This window comes from Xenopus laevis, chromosome 4L (assembly GCF_017654675.1).
Source record: "Xenopus laevis strain J_2021 chromosome 4L, Xenopus_laevis_v10.1, whole genome shotgun sequence".
NCBI lineage: Eukaryota > Metazoa > Chordata > Amphibia > Anura > Pipidae > Xenopus > Xenopus laevis.
Window position 1 is genome coordinate 151,099,480 of NC_054377.1, and position 26,739 is coordinate 151,126,218.

The 26,739-nt window shown below is 41.3% G+C and overlaps 1 protein-coding gene across 6 annotated transcripts in view; it reads left to right on the forward strand.

The window, feature by feature from the left end:
* LOC108704021 (ERC protein 2-like) overlaps window positions 1-26,739 on the forward strand; it is a 528,894-nt gene that overhangs the window by 351,556 nt on the left and 150,599 nt on the right. For all 6 annotated transcript variants that reach the window (XM_041590955.1, XM_041590958.1, XM_041590956.1 and 3 more), the window contains one exon: window positions 8,841-8,975. In XM_041590955.1, coding sequence (XP_041446889.1) covers window positions 8,841-8,975 — 135 coding nt within the window. The remainder of the gene's footprint in view (window positions 1-8,840; window positions 8,976-26,739) is intronic.

A 26,739-nucleotide genomic window follows, 5' to 3' on the forward strand; every position in this document is an offset into this window, starting at 1 on the left:
ACACACAGCAGATAAATACAGTGGCAATTCCATGTATAATACCCCAGAACACACAGCAGATAAATACAGGGCCAATTCCATGTATAATACCCCAGAACACACAGCAGATAAATACAGGGCTAATTCCATGTATAATACCCAGAACCCACAGCAGGATAAATATAGTGCCAATTCCATGTATAATACCCCAGAACACACAGCAGGATAAATACAGGGCCAATTCCATGTATAATACCCAGAATCCACAACAGGATAAATATAGTGCCAATTCCATGTATAATACCCCAGAACCCACAGCAGATAAATACAGTGCCAATTCCATGTATAATACCCCAGAACACACAGCAGATAAATACAGGGCCAATTCCATGTATAATACCCCAGAACACACAGCAGATAAATACAGTGTCAATTCCATGTATAATACCCCAGAACACACAGCAGATAAATACAGTGTCAATTCCATGTATAATACCCCAGAACACACAGCAGATAAATACAGTGCCAATTCCATGTATAATACCCCAGAACACACAGCAGATAAATACAGTGCCAATTCCATGTATAATACCCCAGAACCCACAGCAGGATAAATACAGTGCCAATTCCATGTATAATACCCCAGAACACATAGCAGGATAAATACAGTGCCTATTCCATGTATAATACCCCAGAACACACAGCAGATAAATACAGTGCCAATTCCATGTATAATACCCCAGAACACACAGCAGGATAAATACAGTGCCAATTCCATGTATAATACCCCAGAACACACAGCAGATAAATACAGGGCTAATTCCATGTATAATACCCCAGAAAACACAGCAGATAAATACAGTGTCAATTCCATGTATACCCCAGAACACACAGCAGGATTGTTTTTTTACTGAAGCTTTTCAAGAGAAGCAACCTTTTGCTTACGATAATGAACAAATACCCCTTCTAATAAGGGCTGCTGTGAGTTGTAATTCATAACACTTGGAAGGAGACGTTTGACAAGCTTAGTATAAGACAAATTCATTTTGTAACGTGACAGTTCTCTGCTCAGGCAGCCTGTCTAGCTTTGGGGATTAAGTCTTCTGTAGCTTCCGACCCTGTCTGTATTTGCAATAATTATTTTTTTTTTAATGTCCTATATAATATGTTATTTCCTGCTTTTGTGAGAAAAGTAAAAAAAATAAAATAAAACGATAATGAGAGCCCAGAAAGCCTATGACTAATTTACCTAAGGGGGATGTTGGTCTCAGATTTAATTATACTTTTCTTGCCGCTTTGTCCCGGTGTGTATGATCGTCTATAGGGAACGCTGTATAATTATGCCCTTTGCAGAATGTCGGACAAATACTTTTCGCCTGACTCGAGCCTGTATTGTCTAAAACGTTGTGTTATTACAGAATATTTCCTGCGTCTTGGAGCCCCTACCATTAGCTTCCAGCAACTTGAAAGGTTTATGGGGAAAAGCTTCAGATTTAGAAACCACAAAAGAGTTGGCGCTCTTCAAGCAAATGTGTCTTTTTCAGACATCAGTGATACAAACAATGTGGAATTGTTACCCGACTACATAGCCCAGGGCTTATAGAGGTCCATTAAAGTAACACTATATAAATACAAATATACACACACGTGAGATGCACAAAGAACTTTTCTCAATCTCTTTATTTTAAGGGTTTTTTTTTTTTAGATATTTCTTGCTATTTTTTGTTTTTCTGCCAAATTCCCTGTGGAAGTGTAGCAAAGTGCTATGGATGGCGTTTGGTGGTGACAGATGATTTTATGGAGTTCTATGGAAGCCCCTGCAAGTGCCGCTTTTCCCTGGTACAACTGAGCTCCATAAACACCTACAGGTAACTTGATGATGTAACATTAGGCTTCAGTTGCTTGTTTTAAAAGGATTTCGCTTTTTTTTTTTTTATCAACCCGCCACCCAGAAAAAAATATTGAAGAATAGGTAGTTTCATTGAATCGATATCAGGCTGAACTCATGAACTTTAAAAGAAAAACATTTATGAATATACTTTAAAGGGGTTATCTACAAAATCTCATATTTTATGAAAAACCACGACCAAACTTCCATGCCTGATGTCAGCTTATTTATTAATAGAAAAGACTTGATTTAATCGGATCATGGAAAAACATGATAAAATCGAAATGAAAACCCAAATCACTCTGGCTTATCTGGCTTTTTTTTATTCAGTAATTTTTCCAGAATATCTCAAACTTTTTGAATTTTTGTCCAAAAACGTCCGATTTTCAAGGCTAAACCCAGCGCAGACCACTAAAACTTGAAATTTAGATAGATGCCTCTCCCATTGACTTATACAGGACCTTGACAGCTCTGAGATGGTGGATGTTTGGATTCAGGCTTTTGGCAGCATTTTTAAAAAATCTAGTCTTTTTCCTATAAAAATTTGATTTTTCTAGTAAAAAAACCTCAAAGTACAAGAGACAATCCAGCTCCTTCCAGTACTTAAACAGCTATTCATAACCATAATCCAGTGACGACTTTCCACCAATCTATGACTTGCCCACAACAGGGTCCAACTGGTACCAACTCCTGGTGCGCTGTTCCAATAAACAGAATAGGTGTGATCAAAAAGTTCTCTCCTGTTCACCCCCCAGATTGGTCTTCTAGGCCAGGATAACGGATGTTTCCATAATTCGGATTTTCATACCTTAAGGGGCTGATTCACTAACTTCGAGTGAAGGATTCAAAGTAAAAAAAACTTCGAATTTCAAAGTGTTTTTTGGCCTACTTCGACCATCGAATGGGCTACTTCGACATTCGACTACGACTTCGATAGTCGAAGTACTGTCTCTTTAAGAAAAAACTTCGACCCCCTAGTTCGCCACCTAAAAGCTACCGAACCCAATGTTAGCCTATGGGGAAGGTCCCCATAGGCTTGGCTAAATTTTTTTGGTCGAAGGATAATCCTTCGATCGTTGGATTAAAATCCTTCGAATGGATTATCCTTCGACCAAAAAAACTACCGAACGATCAAACTATTTGCGCTAAAATCCTTCGACTTCGATATTCGAAGTCGAAGGATTTTAATTCCCAGTCGAATATCGAGGGTTAATTAACCCTCGATATTCGACCCTTGGTGAATCGGCCCCTAAGTCTACTCAAAAATCATATAAACATTAAATAAACCCAATAGGCTGGTTTTGCCTCCAATAAGGATTAATTATATCTTAGTTGGGATCAAGTACAAGCGACTGTTTTATTATTACACAGAAAAAGGAAATCATTTTCAAAAATTTGGATTATTCTGATAAAATGGAGTCTATGGGAGACGGCAGTTCTGTATTTTAGAGCTTTCTGGATAACATGTTTTTCGGATAACATATCCCATACATATATATATATATATATATATATATATATATATATATAGCAATTTTTTTTAAAGATAATTTAAAATCTCCCTAACAACCTTCCAGAATTGGAGAATTGCTGAATTTCCTGTAGGAATTCTCAGTCGAATTTCTCCAAAAGTCACCTTGGACAAACCAATAAAAACTCGCCTATTGACATTACATTTTTTGGGGGCCACGGATCACATGCAGACTGACTGTCTCATTACATTGTTTATTGGGAGAGGAATCAAGAATAACCACGTTGAAATGAAAAAGCAAATTGTTGGCCAAGTCGCAGGGAAATACAAGAACCTTCTATAATTACCATTTATTATGTCAATCCAGGGCTGCAATAGATCTCTCGTTTGGTCTGATGTTCTTCTGCCTGAGCCAAGGCACCTGCGGCTGGGAACTTTACTCTAGATACAAACCCGGATGCTCAGAGGAACCATATATCCCACACCAACTTGCACTTATTAATCGCTGGCAAGAACAACACGAAAAATGAACAGAATTCTTGTTACTGCATTACGGCTTTGTCTTGTCGGACGCAATTAGTCTCTTCCATTCTACAATCTCCCATTTATATCATTTCCATTCTTTTCTTGCAGATTCAATATTAGGTACTTGATGGGGCCGACTCAGTCAAGACCAACGAAAACGTATTAACAGGAGGAGAGTCAGGAATGCAGAATTGCAATTTACATATAAGTTGTGATACATAAACAAAATACAATAACTGAAATTGGTATACAATTTTAATACAGTGATGGGATCCATTATTCAGAAACCTGTTATCCTGAAAGGTCCGAATTACGGGAAGAAAGATTCCCATATTCTCAATTTTATCCAAATAATCTTTTTTTTAAAAATGATTTCCTTTTTCTGTGTAATAATAAAACAGTCGCTTGTACTTGATCCCAACTAAGATATAATTAATCCTTATTGGAAGCAAAACAATTCTATTGGGTTTATTTAATGCTTAAAGGGATACTGTCATGGGAAAAGAAAAATTCAAAATGAATCAGTTAATAGTGCTGCTCCAGCAGAATTCTGCAGTGAAATCCATTTCTCAAAAGAGCAAACAGATTTTTTTTTATATTCAATTTTGAAATCTGACATGGGGCTAGACATATTGTCAATTTCCCAGCTGCCCCAAGTCATGTGACTTGTGCTCTGATAAACTTCAATCACTCTTTACTGCTGTACTGCAAGTTGGAGTGATATCACCCCCCCAGCAGCCTAACAACAGAACAATGAGAAGGTAACCAGATAGCAGCTCCCTAACACAAGATAACAGCTGCCTGGTAGATCTAAGAACAACACTCAATAGTAAAAACCCATGTCCCGCTGAGACACATTCAGTTACATTGAGAAGGAAAAACAGCAGCCTGCCAGAAAGCATTTCTCTCCTAAAGTGCAGGCACAAGTCACATGACCATGGGCAGCTGGGAAATTGACAAAATGTCTAGCCCCATGTCAGATTTCAAAATTGAATATAAAAAAATCTGTTTGTTCTTTTGAGAAATGGATTTCAGTGCAGAATTCTGCTGGAGTAGCACTATTAACTGATTCATTTTGAAAAAAACATGTTTTCTGATGACGGGATCCCTTTAAATTGTACATAGACTTCATGCATTGAGATTTAAATTATGGAAAGATCCCTTATCTGAAAAACCCCAGGTTCCGAGCATTCTGGATAGTAGGTCCCATACCTGTACCGTGAAACCTCAATTTTACTAGGAAAACACAGAATCCGCTATTTTAAGATTCGGTGCTTAAAAAATATATTTGACTTGCTTGTTTGTGTGACTAAAAGTCACATGATTTTTTGGATTTTGGACTCAGTGCAGCCAGGCAATTGGATTTGGCTGAATCCTTCTGAAAAAGGCCAAATCTTGGAAGAATCCTTGATTTTGCATAAGCTCTTTTAAGTTTTCCTACATTTTTTACAATTTTTTAGTGGTCCCACCAAATTATAATGAATTTCATTCTGGGCTTTTCCCTGAATTTACATAATTTTTCTTCCGGATTGTACACTGGAATTTTGTCTCGATGTTCCCAAAATTGGCAGTTTGTTCTGTGAATGTTATTAAAAGTGAAATTAAAAAGGTTTTAACCCTATGTATATTTTGCCATGGTTCTGTTTTCAAAATAGTCAACTCCAATTTTTTTCCATCCCCATTTAACAATTTAAGGGGGAAGGCACCTTTGGTTTTATTTGGCCTTTAACACTTGCCTCCCCATTGGATCTTATTAAAAATCTGATCTTGTTTGTATCTATTTTTTACCCCACACATTTATTGAGCGTTTCATGCACCAGGGACCCAGAAAACGGAGAGAGGTTGTAAAAGCGTAAGGCTCGTTCTATTTGTGTCGTTTGGCTCCGTCCCCCTGTGTTTTTCCTTGTTTATACGGAATTCATGGGCGCTTTAGACTTAACATTATCCAGATGACTGATCAAAGCCCGGCTCCTTCATTCCACGTTCGCTAAAATATTTTAAAAGGACAGTTTTTATATTGGAGTTTTACAGCTACACATTGGCGCTAAGCTCAGCACTCTATTACCTGGCAGTCTTAGCTTAGATTGGACTTTACTTGATCCGCACTAACCCCTCTTCAATATTAGGTCCAACTGAATAATGTTTCCACCCTTATTTTATAACCAATGATTACCACCCTTATTTTATAACCAATAGAACATGTTACGTTTTTAGCCTGTTCCTCCAATAGAGATACAGGCAATGGTGGTCACACAAATGGGTATTTTTGTTCTCTGTTCCATTGGTTTAAATGGAATTATTAAAAGCTGAGTGTAGAATTACTTCTCTATAGCTTTATGCTTCCCTAGTGTCTATGACAGTGTTACTGACTTATCTTGATGTTTTAGTCTCCCATAGATTGTCATTGTGCCATGTTCTAAACATCAAGAGAGGATTGATCTTGTTCATCGGATGTTATTGGGGTAGTGGTAGGGGTTGCCACCTGGCTGGTATTTCACTGTTTGATATTATAATTTTATTGCCTATGTTAAACATTACTTTTATTCATTCTGATTTATTAGGAAGAATATTTGCTTCTATAGTCATCTTTGGAGTGGGGTTAATGAGCAGATTTCTGATCTGCCTAGTTCCTCCATACTACATAGCTCTCTTGTTATATGAAATAGAAATGTGCAACTTATGACGCTTGAGCTGGTGGTGAGTATAACAAATGAAGAGCGGCATTTTGAGCCAAACTAATGCAAAGCATTATTGTTGCCCATGGTCTCCATCTTGCCCTACTGTCATCATCTTAAACCATCAAAATCTTGTGTTACCTTCTTCATCTTGCCTTTCTGTCATCTTTTCTTTACTATTTCCATCTTGCCTTACTGATTTGATCTTGTTCTGCTGTCTTTATCTTGCCCTACTGTCAACATCTTGCCCTCGAGTCTTCATCTTTCCCTACTGTTATCTTTTCTGTCCTGTCTTCATCTTGGCCTATTGTTAACATCTTGCCCTAATTTCTTGATCTTTTCTTTACTATTTCCATCTTGTCGTTCTGTTTCCATTTTGTCCTGCTTTCTTCATCTTGTCCTGCTGTCTTCATCTTGTCCTGCTGTCTCCATCTTGCCCTACTGTCTTCTTCTTGCCCTCAAGTCTTCACCTTGTCCTACTGTCTCCATCTTGTCCTACTGTCAACATATTGCCCTACTGTTTCCATGCTGTCCTGTTTCCACCTTGTCCTACTGTCTTCATCTTGTCCTACTGTCTCCATCTTGCCCTACTGTCAACATATTGCCCTCATTTCTTCATCTTGCCCTACTGTCATCTTGTCTTATTGTCCCCATCTTGGACTATTGCCAACATCTTGCCCTAATTTCTTCATCTTGCCTTACTATTATCTTTACTTGACTGTTTCCATCTTGCTCTTTTTTCACAATCTTGACAAATTGTCGTCTTCTTGCCCTATTGTCACCATCTTGGCACGTTTAATTAATTAATTATTTGATCAGGAAGGAAGCAAAAGAAAAGCGTTCACTTTACATTGTTACATGCATCCATTGTTGTCTATTAGAGAATAATAGATGTGGAATAAAAGAACGGGTCACTCAGGTTATATTTATATTTAGGAGCACTGTGTAACTAGGGCCGTGTCCCAAGACTTAAGGCTTTCTATATGTAGTAGTAGAAAGTATGTCCTTGGGATAAATGGGCATAGCAAGAGTGACCAAGTGATTACAGGAGAAGAAAGCTCGCCATGGCCTTGCCTTGTGCCTGGACCAACCCAGTGATCCTCCTGATGTTCTGCAAGCCCACTGCTGCCTCCTGGTTTCCATGATTTCTATATATGAAATTTATTTAATCTTTCTCCCTGCAGTGATCAGAATAATGTAATATCAGGGCTCCATTAGGAATATCCTAAAAAAATAGAAAGTAATATCTCAGATAATGAGAGTAATTGTGTGGATAACCCACACTTTGTTCCTCAGCAGCCGTTCCTCAGGAATGTTATTCCAATTCACTAATAGAAAAACCAATTCAAAAAGGTTTAATATCCATATCAAGGATTTCTTGATGAGTCCCAGTGCCTCGGATTAGGCAAATATTTTGCTGGTAACACATTCCATTTGATGTGTGGGTTGTACCTGTCCCCATAGTTCACTGGTCTAGTCCTGGTCTCCTAGACTGGTGCTTCCCAAACTATGGAGCCGGGAAAGAATTGATGGTGGAGGAGATGGTGGTGGAGATTTCGGATAATTCCTTAATGGGGTAAACACTTGTATGCTCAGGTTGGTGTTATTGGAACTGTGGCAGATACAGCAATCTCTTTACCATTACTATGAAACTATGTGGGAAGGGTGGCGGCCAAAATCTGGACCTCAGAAATAAAAAACATAGTTAGACAACCTAAACCATTTTTGAAGTCTTCTACTGCAAGGAAACACACTTTCTGGCAAGAAGGATCGTTATATTGTTTCCCACTAGGGGGTGCTATTCTAGAGGCATTTATTTGTCGTAGGGTTACCTATTTCCCTAAATTTATTATTTTTTTGAATCCTCCATGTTTATGGTGGTGCACAGCCTGGTCCCTAATTCTCGTAACCATATCAGAGCTGTGCATTATAAGTGCTGGAGGCTGTACTGGTATGAAATGTGCCCCGGGGTAATTTATTGTCTTTATTTAATGTCGACAATTTGTTCAGGAGCTTTCTGCAAAGATCCTTTTTATCTTAATCACGTCAGTAACCGAGGCCCAGAGAGAAAATCCATCAAGTGTGTGTGACCGATCCAATTAGCTGCCCATAATGTGTGGAAAGTCTGCACTTGACCCCTCGCATCTGGAATTCATGTCTCCTCCTGTGTGCACCTTCCTTTACATTCCCAGGGTTAAAGGGAAACTATACCTGCCTGGTAAACTGGGGAACCAGAAACTGTTTAATCATCTGGTCCAAATAGAACAATCATATTAATTCTAATTTTATTCTTTCTTTCTAGACGCAGAATAGGATGAAACTAATAGCAGACAACTATGAAGATGACCACCACCACCACCATTACCACCACCACCATCATCATCATCGGTCTCCCGGGAAAGCTCAGCAGCCCAACCACAGACCCTCTTCGGAACAGGTTAGAATCCCTCCTGCCTCTTCCCACTCTCATTCTGGCAAAGCAAATACCCCACAGATATTACTGCACGTAGATGCAACAGTTGCCCTTGGCAATTCACTAGCATCTGGTCTTATTATGCATCTTTTGTGTGTCAGCGGCACTGCACATGCTCAGTTGGCTCTGGGGAGAAGCTAAGCTTAGGGGTCGGGGGGAAATCATCAAGCAGAAAGTGAGGTCATGCCTGAATTGGGAATAAGGAATCAATTCTGATGCAGACTGCACTGATTTCTGTGCTGCCATGTCATGTGAATCTGAATCCATTTTTATTCAGCCGTTGAAGATATACTGTATATTTTGAGTTGATCCCTAAACTCAGGTAAGTGGCAGTAGCCCAATCTGAATCCATTTTTATTCAGCCGTTGAAGATATACTGTATATTTTGAGTTGATCCCTAAACTGGCCTAAAGTGGCAGTAGCCCAATTCTCCTTTAAATAAAAGTCGTTCAATAAAATCAGCAGTTTGCTTGTATAGCCCCTCTGTACTTTCTACCTGATCTCCCGGCTCTGTAACAGCTGCTGCAGTCACCCCCCCCCCAACGTCTTTAATTAGCGAAGCGACTAAGAAAATATGTTCGAAAAGAAAACGCAAGTGTTAAAGTGACAAGCGCTTATTGCCGGGCTGTTGCAATTGACTTGCCAGATGTATACGGGAGGGCGGTGGCATCTCCATTGTTTTCCTTACAGAAGCTGTTAGTCTGGAACATTCACTTAAACTCCCCAGCTGTCGTTGCACTACAACTCCCAGCATTCCATGAGAGCCTTAAACTTAAATGTTATTTGCCCTGAGGATTCTGCATCACAGGGGGCAAACTGGATCCACTTTAAGGTGCTGCTGTTTTAAAGGGTTTGTTCACCTTTGAGTTAACTGTTAGTATGATGTAGAGAGGGATATTCTGAGACAATTTGTAATTGGTTTTCATTTTTTATTATTTGTGGTTTTTGAGTTATTTAGCTTTTTATTCAGCAGCTCTCCAGTTTGCAGTTTCTGGTTGCTAGGGTCTAAATTCCCCTAGCAACCATGCATTGATTTGAATAAGAGACTGGAATATGAATAGGAGAGACCTGAATAGAAAGATGAGTAATAAAAAGTAGCAATAACAATACATTTGTAGCCTTACAGAGCATTTGTTTTTTTTTTAGATGGGGTCAGTGACCCCCATTTGAAAGCTGGAAAAAGGCAAATAATTAAAAATAAATAAATAAATAAATAATGAAGACAAATTGAAAAGTTGCTTAGAAATGGCCATACTAAAAGTTAAAATAAAAGTGAATCACCCATTTAATACCTTGTCCGTGCTGTGCTCCTGGCTCTTGCCCTGTAATTGTTGCTGAACTAGAGCAATAGACAGTAATTAGACGTTGGACTTTCTGCCCCATTGGTTTGGACTTTGAAGCTGAGCCATCTGGACAGCTGACAGTTACACTTTATTGCTTTGCAGCGTTGGTATTTGGAGAGAATGCAGACACCCAGCAAGAATGTGGCCATTCCTACATTTTAGTAGCCGATGAATAACTGCTTAGCCCCTCAGGAAGATCCACCGCACCAACAACATATTTTAGGATCAGAATTCCCATGACTGAGGGGGACAGAGACCTGAGGATTCAAACATTTTCAGTTGTTGTTACATGGAATACGCAGGGGGAGTGATGCATCTGGCACACAGAGCCACAACTATTGTTCCATTGAATTCAATGTGTGTAACTGATACAGTGCTGAGCCCGACTACACATTACAATCATCAGGAGTGTTACTAACATTCAGCCCAGGGGAGAGGGGGGCATTATGAACCCCCCTTATTCGACATTACAGACCCAGTATTAGTCTGAGTGAGCTTCATTTAGTGATGGACTGGGGGGCCCAGGCCCACCTCACCCCCTGCCTCAGATGCAAAACTCCATCTGCCCCCCCGTGCTGAACCGCAACCCCCCCTCCGGCCCCCCCATGCCTACCTTAGTGTTGCCACCTTTCCCTCCGACGAACTCAGGGGGAGGTGGGGCCATGATGCAGCTGGGGGCAGTGCCAGGGTGGGACTGTGATGTTGGGGGTGGGGCTATGAAATGGAGATTGGCCAATCACCACATCACTCTCAGGAAATCCTGCCCAGTTTTCCTAATTTGGAAAACCGTGGAGCCAGTTTTGACCCGGACAAGTGGTAACCATCACCTACGTCTTCCTCTTGCTGACGTGCCCGGGGCCAGGGAGGGAGGTTGGAAGTCCCGGAAAAGGCTTCACGCAGGGATCGAGTCTGGGCCGATGGGGCTCATCAGGTTTTTTTCCCTGACTTCATTTAATTATAAATAGCCAAAACTGTACATTTTCTCCTAAGGTTTGAGGAGAAAAATGCTTTGATGTGTTTCTCACCACTAGTTGGGTCACTGGTACCAGACACATCCCAACTTTACCACTTGCTCCCCTGCCCATGAGGCTTCAGCTATAAATTGGGCACATGGGGCAGATCATCTAATGTCAAATCCACTTTCCAACCAACCTCAGACACCACTGCCTTTAGTTGTCCAAACACCCCAAATTCTGATTGGAATCTGCCCAGAACAATTCCACCATAACATTTCGCTCCATTTGCCTTATGAGTGGATTCAAATCTTTATGTACAGTCCAACAGACTAATATTGTAACTCAAGGATCTGCTGAAGAGTCACACCGAGGCCTGTATGGGCAAGTCAGGCTACCCAAGGCCACCATCAGTAACCATTAGGGCCCTCCACTTAGGGGTCCCCAATTATTGGTCTACTGGTCACCTAAATGCCGATGGGCCCTGCTAAAAAGCAAAATTGGCCCAAAAGGAATAAAATACATGGTTTTGCCCCCGATCTGCCCTGGCCATTCCCCAATTATCGCAAAAACTCCACCCATGATCCACCTATATTCTACCAGCTCCTCCCTTATTCAGCTTCAGGTTGGACTTTGGCTCTGGGGGGCCACCATGGTATTTGTATCTCTGAGAAAACACATAGCAAGATCATAGGTAGAACAACCTTTTAAAGGATAAGGAAAGGCTAAAAATAAGTTAGCTTTATCAGAAAGGTCTATATAAATGTACCAGTAAATCCTCAAAGTAATGCTGCTCTGAGTCCTCTGTCAAAATAAACATCACATTTCTTTCCTTCTATTGTGTACTCATGGGCTTCTGTATCAGACTTCCTGTTTTCAGCTTAAACCTCCAGGGCTAGGGCTTGAGCATGCTCAGTTTGCTCTTCTCCTGCCCCTCTCCCTGCTGTAATCTGAGCCCAGAGCTATGAGTGAGCAGGGAGAGACTCAGGCAGGAAGTGATGTCACACCAAGCTAATATGGCAGCTGCTATCCTAAACAAACAGAGAACTTCTAGAGCTGATTACTCAGGTATGGTAAAGCATTCTGCAGAATTATAGTGGTATAGCTTGTACTATTGTGGCTATGCTTTAGTAGTTTTCCTTCTCCTTTAAGTGCTATAAGACAACCACGTCCTCTATATAGAGGCAGCACATAAGAAATAAATCAACGTTATGGAATATATAAAAGCTTTGCCAGAAGCCTATAAAAAGGAACAAGATGATGCTGCTCCCCAGTGACGACATGTTCTGGTCTCAGCGTCACCATAAATAGCAGGTCCTGGGCTGGAAGGATAGAAACCAGGTGCTCCAGAGATCCGTCTGCTCAGCCCCATTCATTGCGTCTCCTAACTGCTCCCGAATGAGACAAGCTGTTAATGGTGATCCCTAAAGAAATTCCCCATAAACTGAGATATCCATCGGAATGAAACAGACCTCATGTATTTAGCCCATCGCGCCCTATTAAAGAGGTAGTTCACCTTAAAATGAACTTTTGCCATGAACTAGACAGTGGAATTCTAAGACAAATTATTTTTGTTTGTGTTTATTTTCATTAATGATATTTTATGGTTTACGGATTTGAGAATTTAACCGTAACATGCTAGGGCTTAATTACCATAGCAACCAAGGAGCAGTTTTAATATGAAAAAAATATGGCGACCGAAAAGGAAAATGACCAGTACAAAAAATAGCCAGTAACATTGATGCCTCAGTCTGGTTTTTTTTGGTTGCAGGGGTCAGTGACCCTTACAGTCAGATAGATTTGTTTAGTTAAAGAGTGGAGAGGAAGGCTAAAAACCATAAAAATATATGACGACCAACTGTGCAGCCCATTTATATTATACTATAAATTATCTATTTTACTGAGGCTTTTCATAAGGCAGTATGTTTGTTGGGCTTTCCTTGTCCTTTAATATCAACCCAGGACCTGGCAGTTTTTATTACCTACTTGGTAATGTTTGAACAACTGGCAGATTTGTAAAATGTCTCTTTAGTGATGAAGCAGAGTGAGTATAATCTGTGCAGCCACTGGGACAGAATGTTCTGTTATACAGATAGCTAGAATCTCAGCTGCCATAAAGCAGGACAGGACTGTTGCTTACAATGGGGATCAGATAGGATCTGTGCAGCCACTGGGACAGAATGTTCTGTTATACAGATAGCTAGAATCTCAGCTGCCATAAAGCAGGACAGGACTGCTGCTTACAATGGGGATCAGATAGGATCTGTGCAGCCACTGGGACAGAATGTTCTGTTATTAGGGATGTAGCGAACGTCGGAAAAAAAGTTCGCGAACATATTCGCGAACTTGCGCAAAAATGCGAGCGGTTCGCGAACGGTTCGCGAACCCCATAGACTTCAATGGGAAGGCGAACTTTAACATCTAGAAAAGACATTTCTGGCCAGAAAAATGATTTTAAAGTTGTTTAAAGGGTGCAACGACCTGGACAGTGGCATGCCAGAGGGGGATCAAGGGCAAAAATGTATCTGAAAAATCTGCCTGTGTGTGCTTGGAAGAGATAGTGTAGGGGGAGAGCTGTTAGTGATTTCAGGGACAGATGATAGTAAGTTTGCTGGCTAGTAATCTGCTTGATACTGCTCTGTATTGGAGGGACAGAAGTCTGCAGGGATTTGAGGGACATTTTAGCTTAGGTAGCTTTGCTGGCTAGTAATCTACTGTTCTCTTTAAACAACTGCCATACGTTGACCTTGTAGGCATTGTTTGCCCAGTTTTTTTGGACGCAGCCACTGAAGCACAGTTGCCAGAAAAAATATGCCATATAAATGCTGAAAATAGTCATTTTTCGCCATAACGTTGACCTTGTAGACATTGTTTGCCCAGTTTTTTTGGACGCAGCCACTGAAGCACAGTTGCCAGAAAAAATATGCCATATAAATGCTGAAAATAGTAATTTTTCGCCATACGTTGACCTTGTAGACATTGTTTGCCCAGTTTTTTTGGTTGCAGCCACTGAAGCACAGTTGCCAGAAAAAATATGTCACGTAAATGCTGAAAATAGTCATTTTTTGCCATATACGTTGAGTCAACGTATGGCAAAAAATGACTATTTTCAGCATTTATATGGCATATTTTTTCTGGCCTCTGTGCTTCAGTGGCTGCGGCCAAAAAAACTGGGCAAACAATGCCTACAAGGTCAACGTATACACTACTACAGCGGTGGATACGGATTACGTAAAATATATTATGGCTGCTTGAAAAAAGTGACTCCGGTGTTTTTTCTGGAGACGGTAATATTATGGATATTTAGACAGAATGGGAACAAGGTCACACAGCTCGATGGCGGGTTGAAGAAAACAGTGTGCAAATAATGCCTACAGGGCAAATAATGCCTAAAAGGTCAACTTATACACTACTACAGCGGTAGTAAAATAAAAAAAAGTAAAATAAAAAAAAATGAATATTAAAAAAAAAAAATTAAAGTTGGTGCTGCTGAACTACTAGGAGCAGCAGATTAGCACACCAGTCCCACTCCCCAACACTGCTAGACTAATAGCACTGGGCTCTTATAGTAGTAGTAGTAGTAGTAGTAGTAAAACAACAAAAAATAAATAAAAGCAGTCCTTACAAGGACTACTGTTATTGCAGCAGTCAGCAGATGAGATCAGAAGCAGGACAGCTGCCCACTGCAGCTACATACAGAGCACTGCAGTAGAAGGTAGATTACTAGCCAGCAAAGCTACCTAAGCTTAAATGTCCCTCAAACCCCTGCAGACTTCTGTCCCTCCAATAACAGAGCAGTATCAAAACGATTACTAGCCAGCAAACTTTCAACTGTCCCTGAAATCACTAACAGGCAGCAGCTCTCTCCCTACACTATCTCTTCAGCACACACAGGCAGAGTGAAAAAACGCTGCAGGGCTTCGGTTTTTATAGGGAAGGGGAGTGGTCCAGGGGAGAGCTTCCTGATTGGCTGCCATGTACCTGCTGGTCTGGGGTGAGAGGGCAAAAAAAAGCGCCAACAATGGCGAACCCAAAATGGCGAACGTCGCGCGACGTTCGCGAACTTCCGGCGAGCGCGAACACCCGATGTTCGCGCGAACAAGTTCGCCGGCGAACAGTTCGTGACATCTCTATCTGTTATACAGATAGCTAGAATCTCAGCTGCCATAAAGCAGGACAGGACTGCTGCTTACAATGGGGATCAGATAGGATCTGTGCAGCCACTGGGACAGAATGTTCTGTTATACAGATATCTAGAATCTCAGCTGCCATAAAGCAGGACAGGACTGCTGCTTACAATGGGGATCAGATAGGATCTGTGCAGCCACTGGGACAGAATGTTCTGTTATACAGATAGCTAGAATCTCAGCTGCCATAAAGCAGGACAGGACTGCTGCTTACAATGGGGATCAGATAGGATCTGTGCAGCCACTGGGACAGAATGTTCTGTTATACAGATATCTAGAATCTCAGCTGCCATAAAGCAGGACAGGACTGCTGCTTACAATGGGGATCAGATAGGATCTGTGCAGCCACTGGGACAGAATGTTCTGTTATACAGATAGCTAGAATCTCAGCTGCCATAAAGCAGGACAGGACTGCTGCTTACAATGGGGATCAGATAGGATCTGTGCAGTCACTGGGACAGAATGTTCTGTTATACAGATAGCTAGAATCTCAGCTGCCATAAAGCAGGACAGGACTGCTGCTTACAATGGGCATCAGATATAACTTTGTGTATATCCAGTGTGTGAACGTGTTCGAGTGAATTATCAGGAATAGACTCTCTGTTGAGGACTAGCAGTTACACGTTTGGCCAATCATCATTAGTAAGAGACAACAAAAGAGAGAATAAATGTAGGACCCAGACAATCACATGCCCTGCCCTGGTGATGGGAAGGTCCCTCTCGCTTTGCTTAACTCTAGTTAAGACGTTAATTTAATGCCTACGTGCCGGCACATGAGCCAGAACTTGGGAACCCCGTCAGTTACCGTCTCCATTAAACAGAGAGATCCCATGAAGATTAACTCATCAGCCTTCCACTCTGAGATATCAAATAAATTCCCATGCAGACAGGCTCGTGGGGCAGGGAGCTTTATGGCTGGATATTACTTTAATAACCAAATTGATTTGCCCAGAGTTTTGCCACTTTGATGCCAATGCGGGGGCGGTTTATGAGCATTTGAAGTTGCTAGAGGTGCCCACCTTTGCTTTCAGCTCTCTGCCCTTGGCATTGGTTAATCTCTGAGATTAGATTTCTGGTTTCATTCTCTGATTTGGATGCCACTACCCAAAAACCACAAAGCCGTCACTATTTTATTTGACTTTTGCTGCTTTGGGTTTGATCCACATTGACTAGGGTGAGCCTGAAATAGACTTACACCTTTAAATTAACTGTTAGTATGATGTAGAGAGGGATATTCGGAGACAATTTGCAATTGGTTTTCATTTTTTATTATTTGTGGTTTTTGAGTTATTTAGCTTTTTATTCAGCAGCTCTCCAGTTTGTAATTTCTGCAGTCTGGTTGCTAGGGTCCAAATTCCCCTAGAGTTTTTTCACACCGACTTTTTTAAGAAAAACTATTGATAAATTAAGGGGATTTGGGGTTTGGGAGTTTGGTCAAATTTTATTTAATAGTGTGAGAAAAAGTTGAGTTTTACTAAATACCCCTCTTAGGGGCAGATTTATCAAGGGTCGAATTGAAAATTGGAAGTAAAAATTTTTTTATTTTGAGCTATTTTTGTGTACTTCGACTAAAGAATAGTCCAAATTTGATTAGAATTTGAATATCGAAATTTATCATGTACCGTCTCTTTAAAACTTCGACCATTCACCATCTAAAACCTGCCGAATTGCTGTTATAGCCTATAGGGGACCTCCTAGAACCTATTTGGAGTCAATTGGTGGACTTTGAAAAATCAAAGTTTTTATTTTGAAAATACTTCGAATCGAATTTCGATCTTACTTCGATTCGAACAAAACAATACGTTTCTGTTGGTCTTTTTCTATTCGAATTTCGAAGTTCAAGTTCAAAAACTCCCATTACTTCTAAATTCGACCCTTGATAAATCTGCCCCTAAATGTATAGACATCCAAATTCCAATTATCTGGAAAACCCCAGGTCCTGAGCATTCTGGATAATAGGTCTCATACCTGTACTGAATTTTGTCATTCGAATTTTCAAGAATTTTATGATTGACAAAAATTTGAATTTGGAATTTTTATAAACTTTAAAGCTAAGGGCATGCGAGTGCTTTTTTGAAAGCTTTTTGTTCACTGGTGATGCCATTGTTTTATTTTTCGTGGATCTTTGGTGGAGGATTGGGAATTTAATGGAGGAGGGAAGGCCGGGGAAGTGGAGCAGATGCAAATTGGATAATTCCTTTAGTGCCTCGCGTGCTTTTCAGCTGTTTTTACGGGTTAAACGCTGGCAGTTTGGTTACGTCTCCGGATAGTTATCACGGTCCCAGTGCCAGCTGGGAGAAAATTAAATTAAAATACTTTAAAAAGGCTTTTGTGTGTCTTTTTTATTACATTTGTAAATTCACATAATCCCTCCTGTCAACACAAGAACCCAGCAAAGCAAAAATCATTTTCCACACTAAATCTTTGTTTTTTCTCTCCCCTTTAATATAAAGGTTCATGTCAGTCACTGTTACTAATTCAACAATTAGAGGTTTTTTTCGTGTGTTCTTATATTTTCCGAGGGTAACATTTCTATACAATAAGTATTATTATCCGAAGTTTATTATTATCAAAGTTACACAAAAAAAAAGGGAAATATTCGTATCGTTGCGTGGACAATGCTCTCGCTTGGGTCGACGTGGGAGCGGGTAATCCCAAACGTGCCGAATCACGTACAGAAACCCCTCCCATTTGATTGAAAAGAAAAAAAAAAAAATAGAAAGATATATTCCGAGGCAATTTTGGGCAGAGAGGAGAAAGGAACATCTGCTGCGGTCACTGGGGAAAATGTTTCAATTTGTATTTTTACGACTTGTTTGTTCAGAAACATCTCCAGCAACTAATTATTCATGAGCGCGGCTACAATTGAGAATGTGCACTGGGATTCCAAGCCTATATTTGGGCTCTGCTGCCTAGAAAAGCCTAAACAGCCGAATCCACAGCTCACGTAGGGTGAGCGCCAAGATAGAATAGAGGGGCCACAAGCAGTTTAACAAGCCTGGGGATCCAGTATGGGGGCTATTGTCTAATTCATAAATCAAAAGGGTCCCCTAATCTCACTCCCAAGGAGCCTTCTTTTGCAGGGAACAGAAGAAATGCCCTTTTGGGCCTACCCCATGGAGAAATGAGGTTAGAGATAGAGATAATTCTGCAGTTGGACATTACCATTATACACTTGTCTCAACATCACTACAAATTATTCTTAAATATGAAGGAATCCGTGGGGCAAAATGGCAACATTAGGAACAACAGGGAAAGGATTTGACTAAAGAGCAAGATTGCTAAAGTACAGAAAGTTGCTGAAAGTAAGTCAACAGGAGGCAGTGGCAGTGGTAGAGCAGATGGCAGTAGTAGGACAATATGGAGACAGTGGGACATGTAGTGCAAGACAGAGACAGTAGGGCAGTAGTAGGGCAATATGGAGAGGGTGGAACCATATAGCAATAGCAGGGCAAGATAGAGACAGTAGGGCAGTAGTAGGACAATATGGAGAGGGTGGAACCATATAGCAAAAGCAGGGCAAGATAGAGACAGTAGGGCAGTAGTAGGACAATATGGAGAGGGTGGAACCATATAGCAAAAGCAGGGCAAGATAGAGACAGTAGGGCAGTAGTAGGACAATATGGAGAGGGTGGAACCATATAGCAATAGCAGGGCAAGATAGAGACAGTAGGGCAGTAGTAGGACAATATGGAGAGGGTGGAACCATATAGCAATAGCAGGGCAAGATAGAGACAGTAGGGCAGTAGTAGGACAATATTGAGAGGGTGGGACCAAATAGCAAAAGCAGGGCAAGATAGAGACAGTAGGGCAGTAGTAGGACAATATGGAGAGGGTGGAACAATATAGCAATAGCAGGGCAAGATAGAGACAGTAGGGCAGTAGTAGGACAATATGGAGAGGGTGGAACCATATAGCAAAAGCAGGGCAAGATAGAGACAGTAGGGCAGTAGTAGGACAATATGGAGAGGGTGGAACCATATAGCAATAGCAGGGCAAGATAGAGACAGTAGGGCAGTAGTAGGACAATATGGAGAGGGTGGAACCATATAGCAAAAGCAGGGCAAGATAGAGACAGTAGGGCAGTAGTAGGACAATATGGAGACAGTGGGACATGTAGTGCAAGACAGAGACAGTAGGTCAGTAGTAGGACAATATTGAGAGGGTGGGACCATATAGCAATAGCAGGGCAAGATAGAGAGAGTAGGACAATATGCAGACAGTGGGACAAGTAGTGCAAGATAGAGACAGTAGGGTAGTAGTAGGACAATATGGAGAGGGTGGAACCATATAGCAAAAGCAGGGCAAGATAGAGACAGTAGGGCAGTAGTAGGACAATATGGAGAGGGTGGAACCATATAGCAAAAGCAGGGCAAGATAGAGACAGTAGGGCAGTAGTAGGACAATATGGAGAGGGTGGAACCATATAGCAAAAGCAGGGCAAGATAGAGACAGTAGGGCAGTAGTAGGACAATATGGAGACAGTGGGACATGTAGTGCAAGACAGAGACAGTAGGTCAGTAGTAGGACAATATTGAGAGGGTGGGACCATATAGCAAAAGCAGGGCAAGATAGAGACAGTAGGGCAGTAGTAGGACAATATGGAGAGGGTGGAACCATATAGCAAAAGCAGGGCAAGATAGAGACAGTAGGGCAGTAGTAGGACAATATGGAGACAGTGGGACATGTAGTGCAAGACAGAGACAGTAGGGCAGTAGTAGGACAATATTGAGAGGGTGGGACCATATAGCAATAGCAGGGCAAGATAGAGAGAGTAGGACAATATGCAGGCAGTGGGACAAGTAGTGCAAGATAGAGACAGTAGGGTAGTAGTGGGACAACATGGAGGCAGGCAACTTTCTGCACCCCCTGAATGTAGAAGCAGGATATGAAATGAACCCGTTGCATTTTGGAACTGGAATCTCTCTATTCCTGAACCATATGTTTTGGGGAAACGGGTCACGTTGCATGTATGTCACCCCAGAGCACCTAGGCGCATTTTACACTGCCTCCATAGAGGCTGCATGACTTGTGGCTGTGTTGACTATTTACCAGCATGTGTCCCTCAAAGCTTTTACTCTGTGTTACAGAGTAAAAAAATATCTTAAAATAAGGTCTCAGACAATCCAAAGCTCCCCCCTTCCAGAGCATAGTCCTCCAGTTTCCATATTTATCATTTTTATGTTTTTAATAAAAGATTCTAGTTTTTATAATGACTTGAGCCGAGCATCACACGCACTGACTGCACTGCTTGGCCTGAATTCTGATATATGTACCTAGTTCTGTCCCGCTCTGCTCGGCCTCACTCAGCCCAATGCGATACGAACATGTGTTTCTGATACTTTCCCTCTCCCTGACTGTGATTTACTCTTATGCCTCCCTTTTTATTAGGCCATACATTAGCCATTGTCTCATTATAGTGAGCTTAGGAACCATTACACAGATCTGCTGGGCAGCAAAACCTGAGCCAAAATATCCCAACATTCCCATCTGAAACAGGAACAGGAGGAATGAGCGGCCGTTGGGCCCGTAACATCTATTACTTCTACAGATAAATATGAGTTAGATTTATTTTAACCTCCCCAACTTTCTTGGTTCTTCCAAGCCTCACCCCCATGGAATTGGCTCCAGAATGAATTTGATCTTGAGGAGATTTTATATATACTGTAATCCGGCTGAATGGAGAACCAATCTGAATTGAAGATGTTTATACAAGTAGGTGAGTCTGGAATGATTATCTGTTTCTAAACACAATGATGAATGGACGTGTCTAGGAACAAAAATGAAATCCTACAACCTCTGTTGCTGTGAAAACAGTACCCATAACCCAACTGTAACCATCAATTAGAAGTACCCATCGCTCAACTATACCCACCATTCAGAAATACCCATTACCCAACTATACCAGCCATCCAACTGTACATGTCACCCAACTGTACCTTTCACCAAACAGCACCTGTCCCCCAACAGTACCCGTCCACCAACTGTACCAGTCATTCAACAGTACCCATCACTAAGAAGTACCCATCACCCAACTGTACCCATCACTAAGAAGTACCCATCACCCAACAGTTCCCGTCAACCAAATGTACCTGTCACCGAACAGTACCTGTCACTCAGAATTACCCATCAGCCAACAGTATCCATCATCCAACTTTACAAGTCACCCAACTCTACCAGTCATCGAACAGTACCTGTGCCCCAACTCTACCAGCCATCAGCAGTACCTGTTCCCCAACTCTACCAGCCATCAGCCGTACCTGTGCCCGAACTCTACCAGCCATCAGCCGTACCTGTTCCCCAACTCTACCAGCCATCAGCCGTACCTGTTCCCCAACTCTACCAGCCATCAGCAGTACCTGTCCCCCAACTCTACCAGCCATCAGCAGTACCTGTTCCCCAACTCTACCAGCCATCAGCCGTATCTGTTCCCCAACTCTACCAGCCATCAGCCGTACCTGTTCCCCAACTCTACCAGCTATCAGCAGTACCTGTTCCCCAACTCTACCAGCCATCAGCCGTACCTGTTCCCCAACTCTACCAGCCATCAGCAGTACCTGTTCCCCAACTCTACCAGCCATCAGCAGTACCTGTCCCCCAACTCTACCAGCCATCAGCCGTACCTGTCCCCCAACTCTACCAAAAGCGAATATATTACCTAATTTCCCCAGAGTCTCTCCTGATAGTCGATGCCTGGTGTTGGCTGGAGGGGTCGGCACCTCTCCCAATCGTATCTATATAGAAAATTAGCCGAACAACACAAGCTGGTGTAGCGGGGATCTCCCCTGCAAGTTTATTTAGTCAAGTGATGTAACGTTTCGGGGGCATGGCCCTTCATCAGACATGCAGATTCACTCCAACACAGTGTTTAAAAACCCTTAGTGATTTGCATAATTGAACATATATGTGTGAATATATTAAACATTGTGAACAATGATACAGCGTGGAAATATTTGTGTTATACAAAAGCCATAAAAACTTTATAAGCATTTTTTAAAAACCGTATTAAAAGGTGAAGCCTTTATAATTTAAATAAATATGTGGCCAATTGTGCGGATAATAGTCCCAATTTCAAGTTGGAAAAAATCTTCTTCTCTACACGACACTCCCTTGTGCCGAACTTGAAGAGATAGTGTAAAAATTGTGCCAAAAACTGTATATGATAAAATCAGTAATTATAAGGAAGAAGAATCAAAACCTAATGAATAAAGAAAAACACAAATACAATTGTGTACACTGAACAAGGCAATTATTCCGATAATAAGTAATGACAGTATATAAGACTATCTTACCCTATCCACAAGCTGTCCCTGGATAGTGGGTTGTTCAATGCATTATCTATAAAAAATCAAAGATTAGTAATTCAGACTAGAACCTTGATGTAAAAATACAAAGACACCAATTCTAAGAGTGTTAAAAGTTGGATACATTCCAACAGCACTTAAAAATTGGATACAATTTCCATTACAGATAACAGTTCAAATTATACTCCTCATTTAACCCACGTGGATATTTAGTTTGCAGTTGCCAAATCCAAAAACATTCCTTTTGTAATAATTTTCTTTTTATTTCTCTCTCATTTTTTCCATAAATCTTATCCAAAATTTGCCACCTAAGTTGGGCTACCCCATGTCCATTTTCCTGGAAATGGCGTGCCAATGTGGTTTCTTTTTTCTTATCTTTCCCTGTTTTTTCTTTTTGTTCCTCTTTGGGGGGCTTATAATTACGTATAACCGATTTGTGTTCGTTTAATCTGGTTTTCATGTTTCTACTTGTCTGTCCTATATACGCTAGCCCGCATGGGCATTTAATGCAGTAAATGATATAAAACTAAACATGACTAAACATAAAATAAAAGGATTCCACACATGTGATAGTACAAATATCATTTACTGCATTAAATGCCCATGCGGGCTAGCGTATATAGGACAGACAAGTAGAAACATGTAAACCAGATTAAACGAACACAAATCGGTTATACGTAATTATAAGCCCCCCAAAGAGGAACAAAAAGAAAAAACAGGGAAAGATAAGAAAAAAGAAACCACATTGGCACGCCATTTCCAGGAAAATGGACATGGGGTAGCCCAACTTAGGTGGCAAATTTTGGATAAGATTTATGGAAAAAATGAGAGAGAAATAAAAAGAAAATTATTACAAAAGGAATGTTTTTGGATTTGGCAACTGCAAACTAAATATCCACGTGGGTTAAATGAGGAGTATAATTTGAACTGTTATCTGTAATGGAAATTGTATCCAATTTTTAAGTGCTGTTGGAATGTATCCAACTTTTAACACTCTTAGAATTGGTGTCTTTGTATTTTTACATCAAGGTTCTAGTCTGAATTACTAATCTTTGATTTTTTATAGATAATGCATTGAACAACCCACTATCCAGGGACAGCTTGTGGATAGGGTAAGATAGTCTTATATACTGTCATTACTTATTATCGGAATAATTGCCTTGTTCAGTGTACACAATTGTATTTGTGTTTTTCTTTATTCATTAGGTTTTGATTCTTCTTCCTTATAATTACTGATTTTATCATATACAGTTTTTGGCACAATTTTTACACTATCTCTTCAAGTTCTGCACAAGGGAGTGTCGTGTAGAGAAGAAGATTTTTTCCAACTTGAAATTGGGACTATTATCCGCACAATTGGCCACATATTTATTTAAATTATAAAGGCTTCACCTTTTAATACGGTTTTTAAAAAATGCTTATAAAGTTTTTATGGCTTTTGTATAACACAAATATTTCCACGCTGTATCATTGTTCACAATGTTTAATATATTCACACATATATGTTCAATTATGCAAATCACTAAGGGTTTTTAAACACTGTGTTGGAGTGATTCTGCATGTCTGATGAAGGGCCATGCCCCCGAAACGTTACATCACTTGACTAAATAAACTTACAGGGGAGATCCCCGCTACACCAGCTTGTGTTGTTCGGCTAATTTTCTATATAGCCCCAACTCTACCAGCCATCAGCGGTACCTGTGCCCCAACTCTACCAGCCATCAGCAGTACCTGTTCCCCAACTCTACCAGCCATCAGCAGTACCTGTGCCCCAACTCTACCAGCCATCAGCAGTACCTGTTCCCCAACTCTACCAGCCATCAGCCGTACCTGTCCCCCAACTCTACCAGCCATCAGCAGTACCTGTTCCCCAACTCTACCAGCCATCAGCCGTACCTGTTCCCCAACTCTACCAGTCATCAGCAGTACCTGTTCCCCAACTCTACCAGCCATCAGCCGTACCTGTGCCCCAACTCTACCAGCCATCAGCAGTACCTGTTCCCCAACTCTACCAGCCATCAGCCGTACCTGTTCCCCAACTCTACCAGTCATCAGCAGTACCTGTCCCCCAACTCTACCAGCCATCAGCAGTACCTGTTCCCCAACTCTACCAGCCATCAGCCGTACCTGTTCCCCAACTCTACCAGCCATCAGCCGTACCTGTTCCCCAACTCTACCAGCCATCAGCAGTACCTGTTCCCCAACTCTACCAGCCATCAGCCGTACCTGTTCCCCAAGTCTACCAGCCATCAGCAGTACCTGTTCCCCAACTCTACCAGCCATCAGCCGTACCTGTTCCCCAACTCTACCAGCCATCAGCAGTACCTGTTCCCCAACTCTACCAGCCATCAGCAGTACCTGTCCCCCAACTCTACCAGCCATCAGCAGTACCTGTTCCCCAACTCTACCAGCCATCAGCAGTACCTGTTCCCCAACTCTACCAGCCATCAGCAGTACCATCACTCAGAAGTCCCAGTAGCAGCGGCATCCCTGTATTCTTACATTGTAAATAATAGAATGGGACATGGGTTCTGCAGGGTGCGTCATTAACTATAAACCTCCTATAAAATTCAAGAGATTTTTTTTTTGTGTGCCTTAGGTTTTGCTTTAAATTTGGAAAGTGCAGAGTTGTGAGATATTCAGTGTTTTGAACTTTCCTGGAATCCATACACAGTCCGGGGCTGCTGAATTATGCCCTTGTTTATATCTGACTGTCAGCATAAAGTGCCTGCAGGCCGACTCACCAACATCTGCTTTGTACTAAGAACTGACATGCGGATGCGCTATTTATGTGCAGGAACAGCAACAGCAATGCAACTGGTAGAGAATATCTATATTATATTTATATATATACTGTATATGTGTGTGTGTGTGTAGCAAGGCCAATCCCTGTCTATCTGTTACTGCAAAGTGCAGGATCTGTTTAGTGGCTCATTGCAGTTCAGTGTGTCCAGCATTACGGAAATATGAAATAAGAAGCTTTATTTTTAATGGACTCTAAATGCTTATGTTTCTTGTCTTTGGATTGTGCTTAGTACAGAGGAATACCTATGCAGCCATAGTTTTATGGGATCTCTCTGTACAGACTATGAGCAAACTTAGGGGCTGTTCCTGCTGAATTGTGCTTAGTACAGGGGATACCTATGCTGCCATAGTTTTATGGGATCTCTCTGTACAGACTATGAGCAAACTTAGGGGACTGTTCCTGCTGAATTGTGCTTAGTACAGAGGAATACCTATGTTGCCACAGTTGTGTTTCCTATTTCTATGACATCAGGGCACAACCCCTAGTGATGTTATGCCATATCCATGTAGGGTTGCCACCTGGCCGTTATTTTACCTGCCTGGCCAGTAAAAATGATGGTTGATCCCAATGTTATTAATAGGGAAAAAATATAAATATATAGGAAGGCCGTTATTTTTTTCCAAAAAAGGTGGCAACCCTTTATCCATGCATAGCTCAGTAGGTGGAACCAGGGTTGGGCCCAGGGCCCCCCAGTCCAACCCTGGGTAGAACACACCCCTAAACCAGTTTAACTGCTGGGATATTCAGAGACAGTAGACTGTATGTAGAAGATAAGGAAGGTTTAGGGAATAAGTGCAGGGGTAGGAGGAGAGCCCAGCACATTGCAGAAATGACATCTGTAACTATTAATGTCCTGAAAAAGAAATAAAATGAATACTATTTCTATCGGCCGCACAAAAGATGCTGAAGCCTGAAGGGTTAGTTGCCCTTATTGCACTAGTCTGCATCTGTACTGCTATTATTCCAGTTGGTGCCCATTACTGTTTCACTTTGTTGACTTTAGCTCCCCCTAATTACCCCAATGTAATGAATCTTAATGAGACAATGAGCAGCAGCAGTGGGAAATGCTTTCAGTTGTGGATCTGTGCAGGGATGATGTCACAATGAAACTCGGGGGCAAATTAGAACTTCCCGT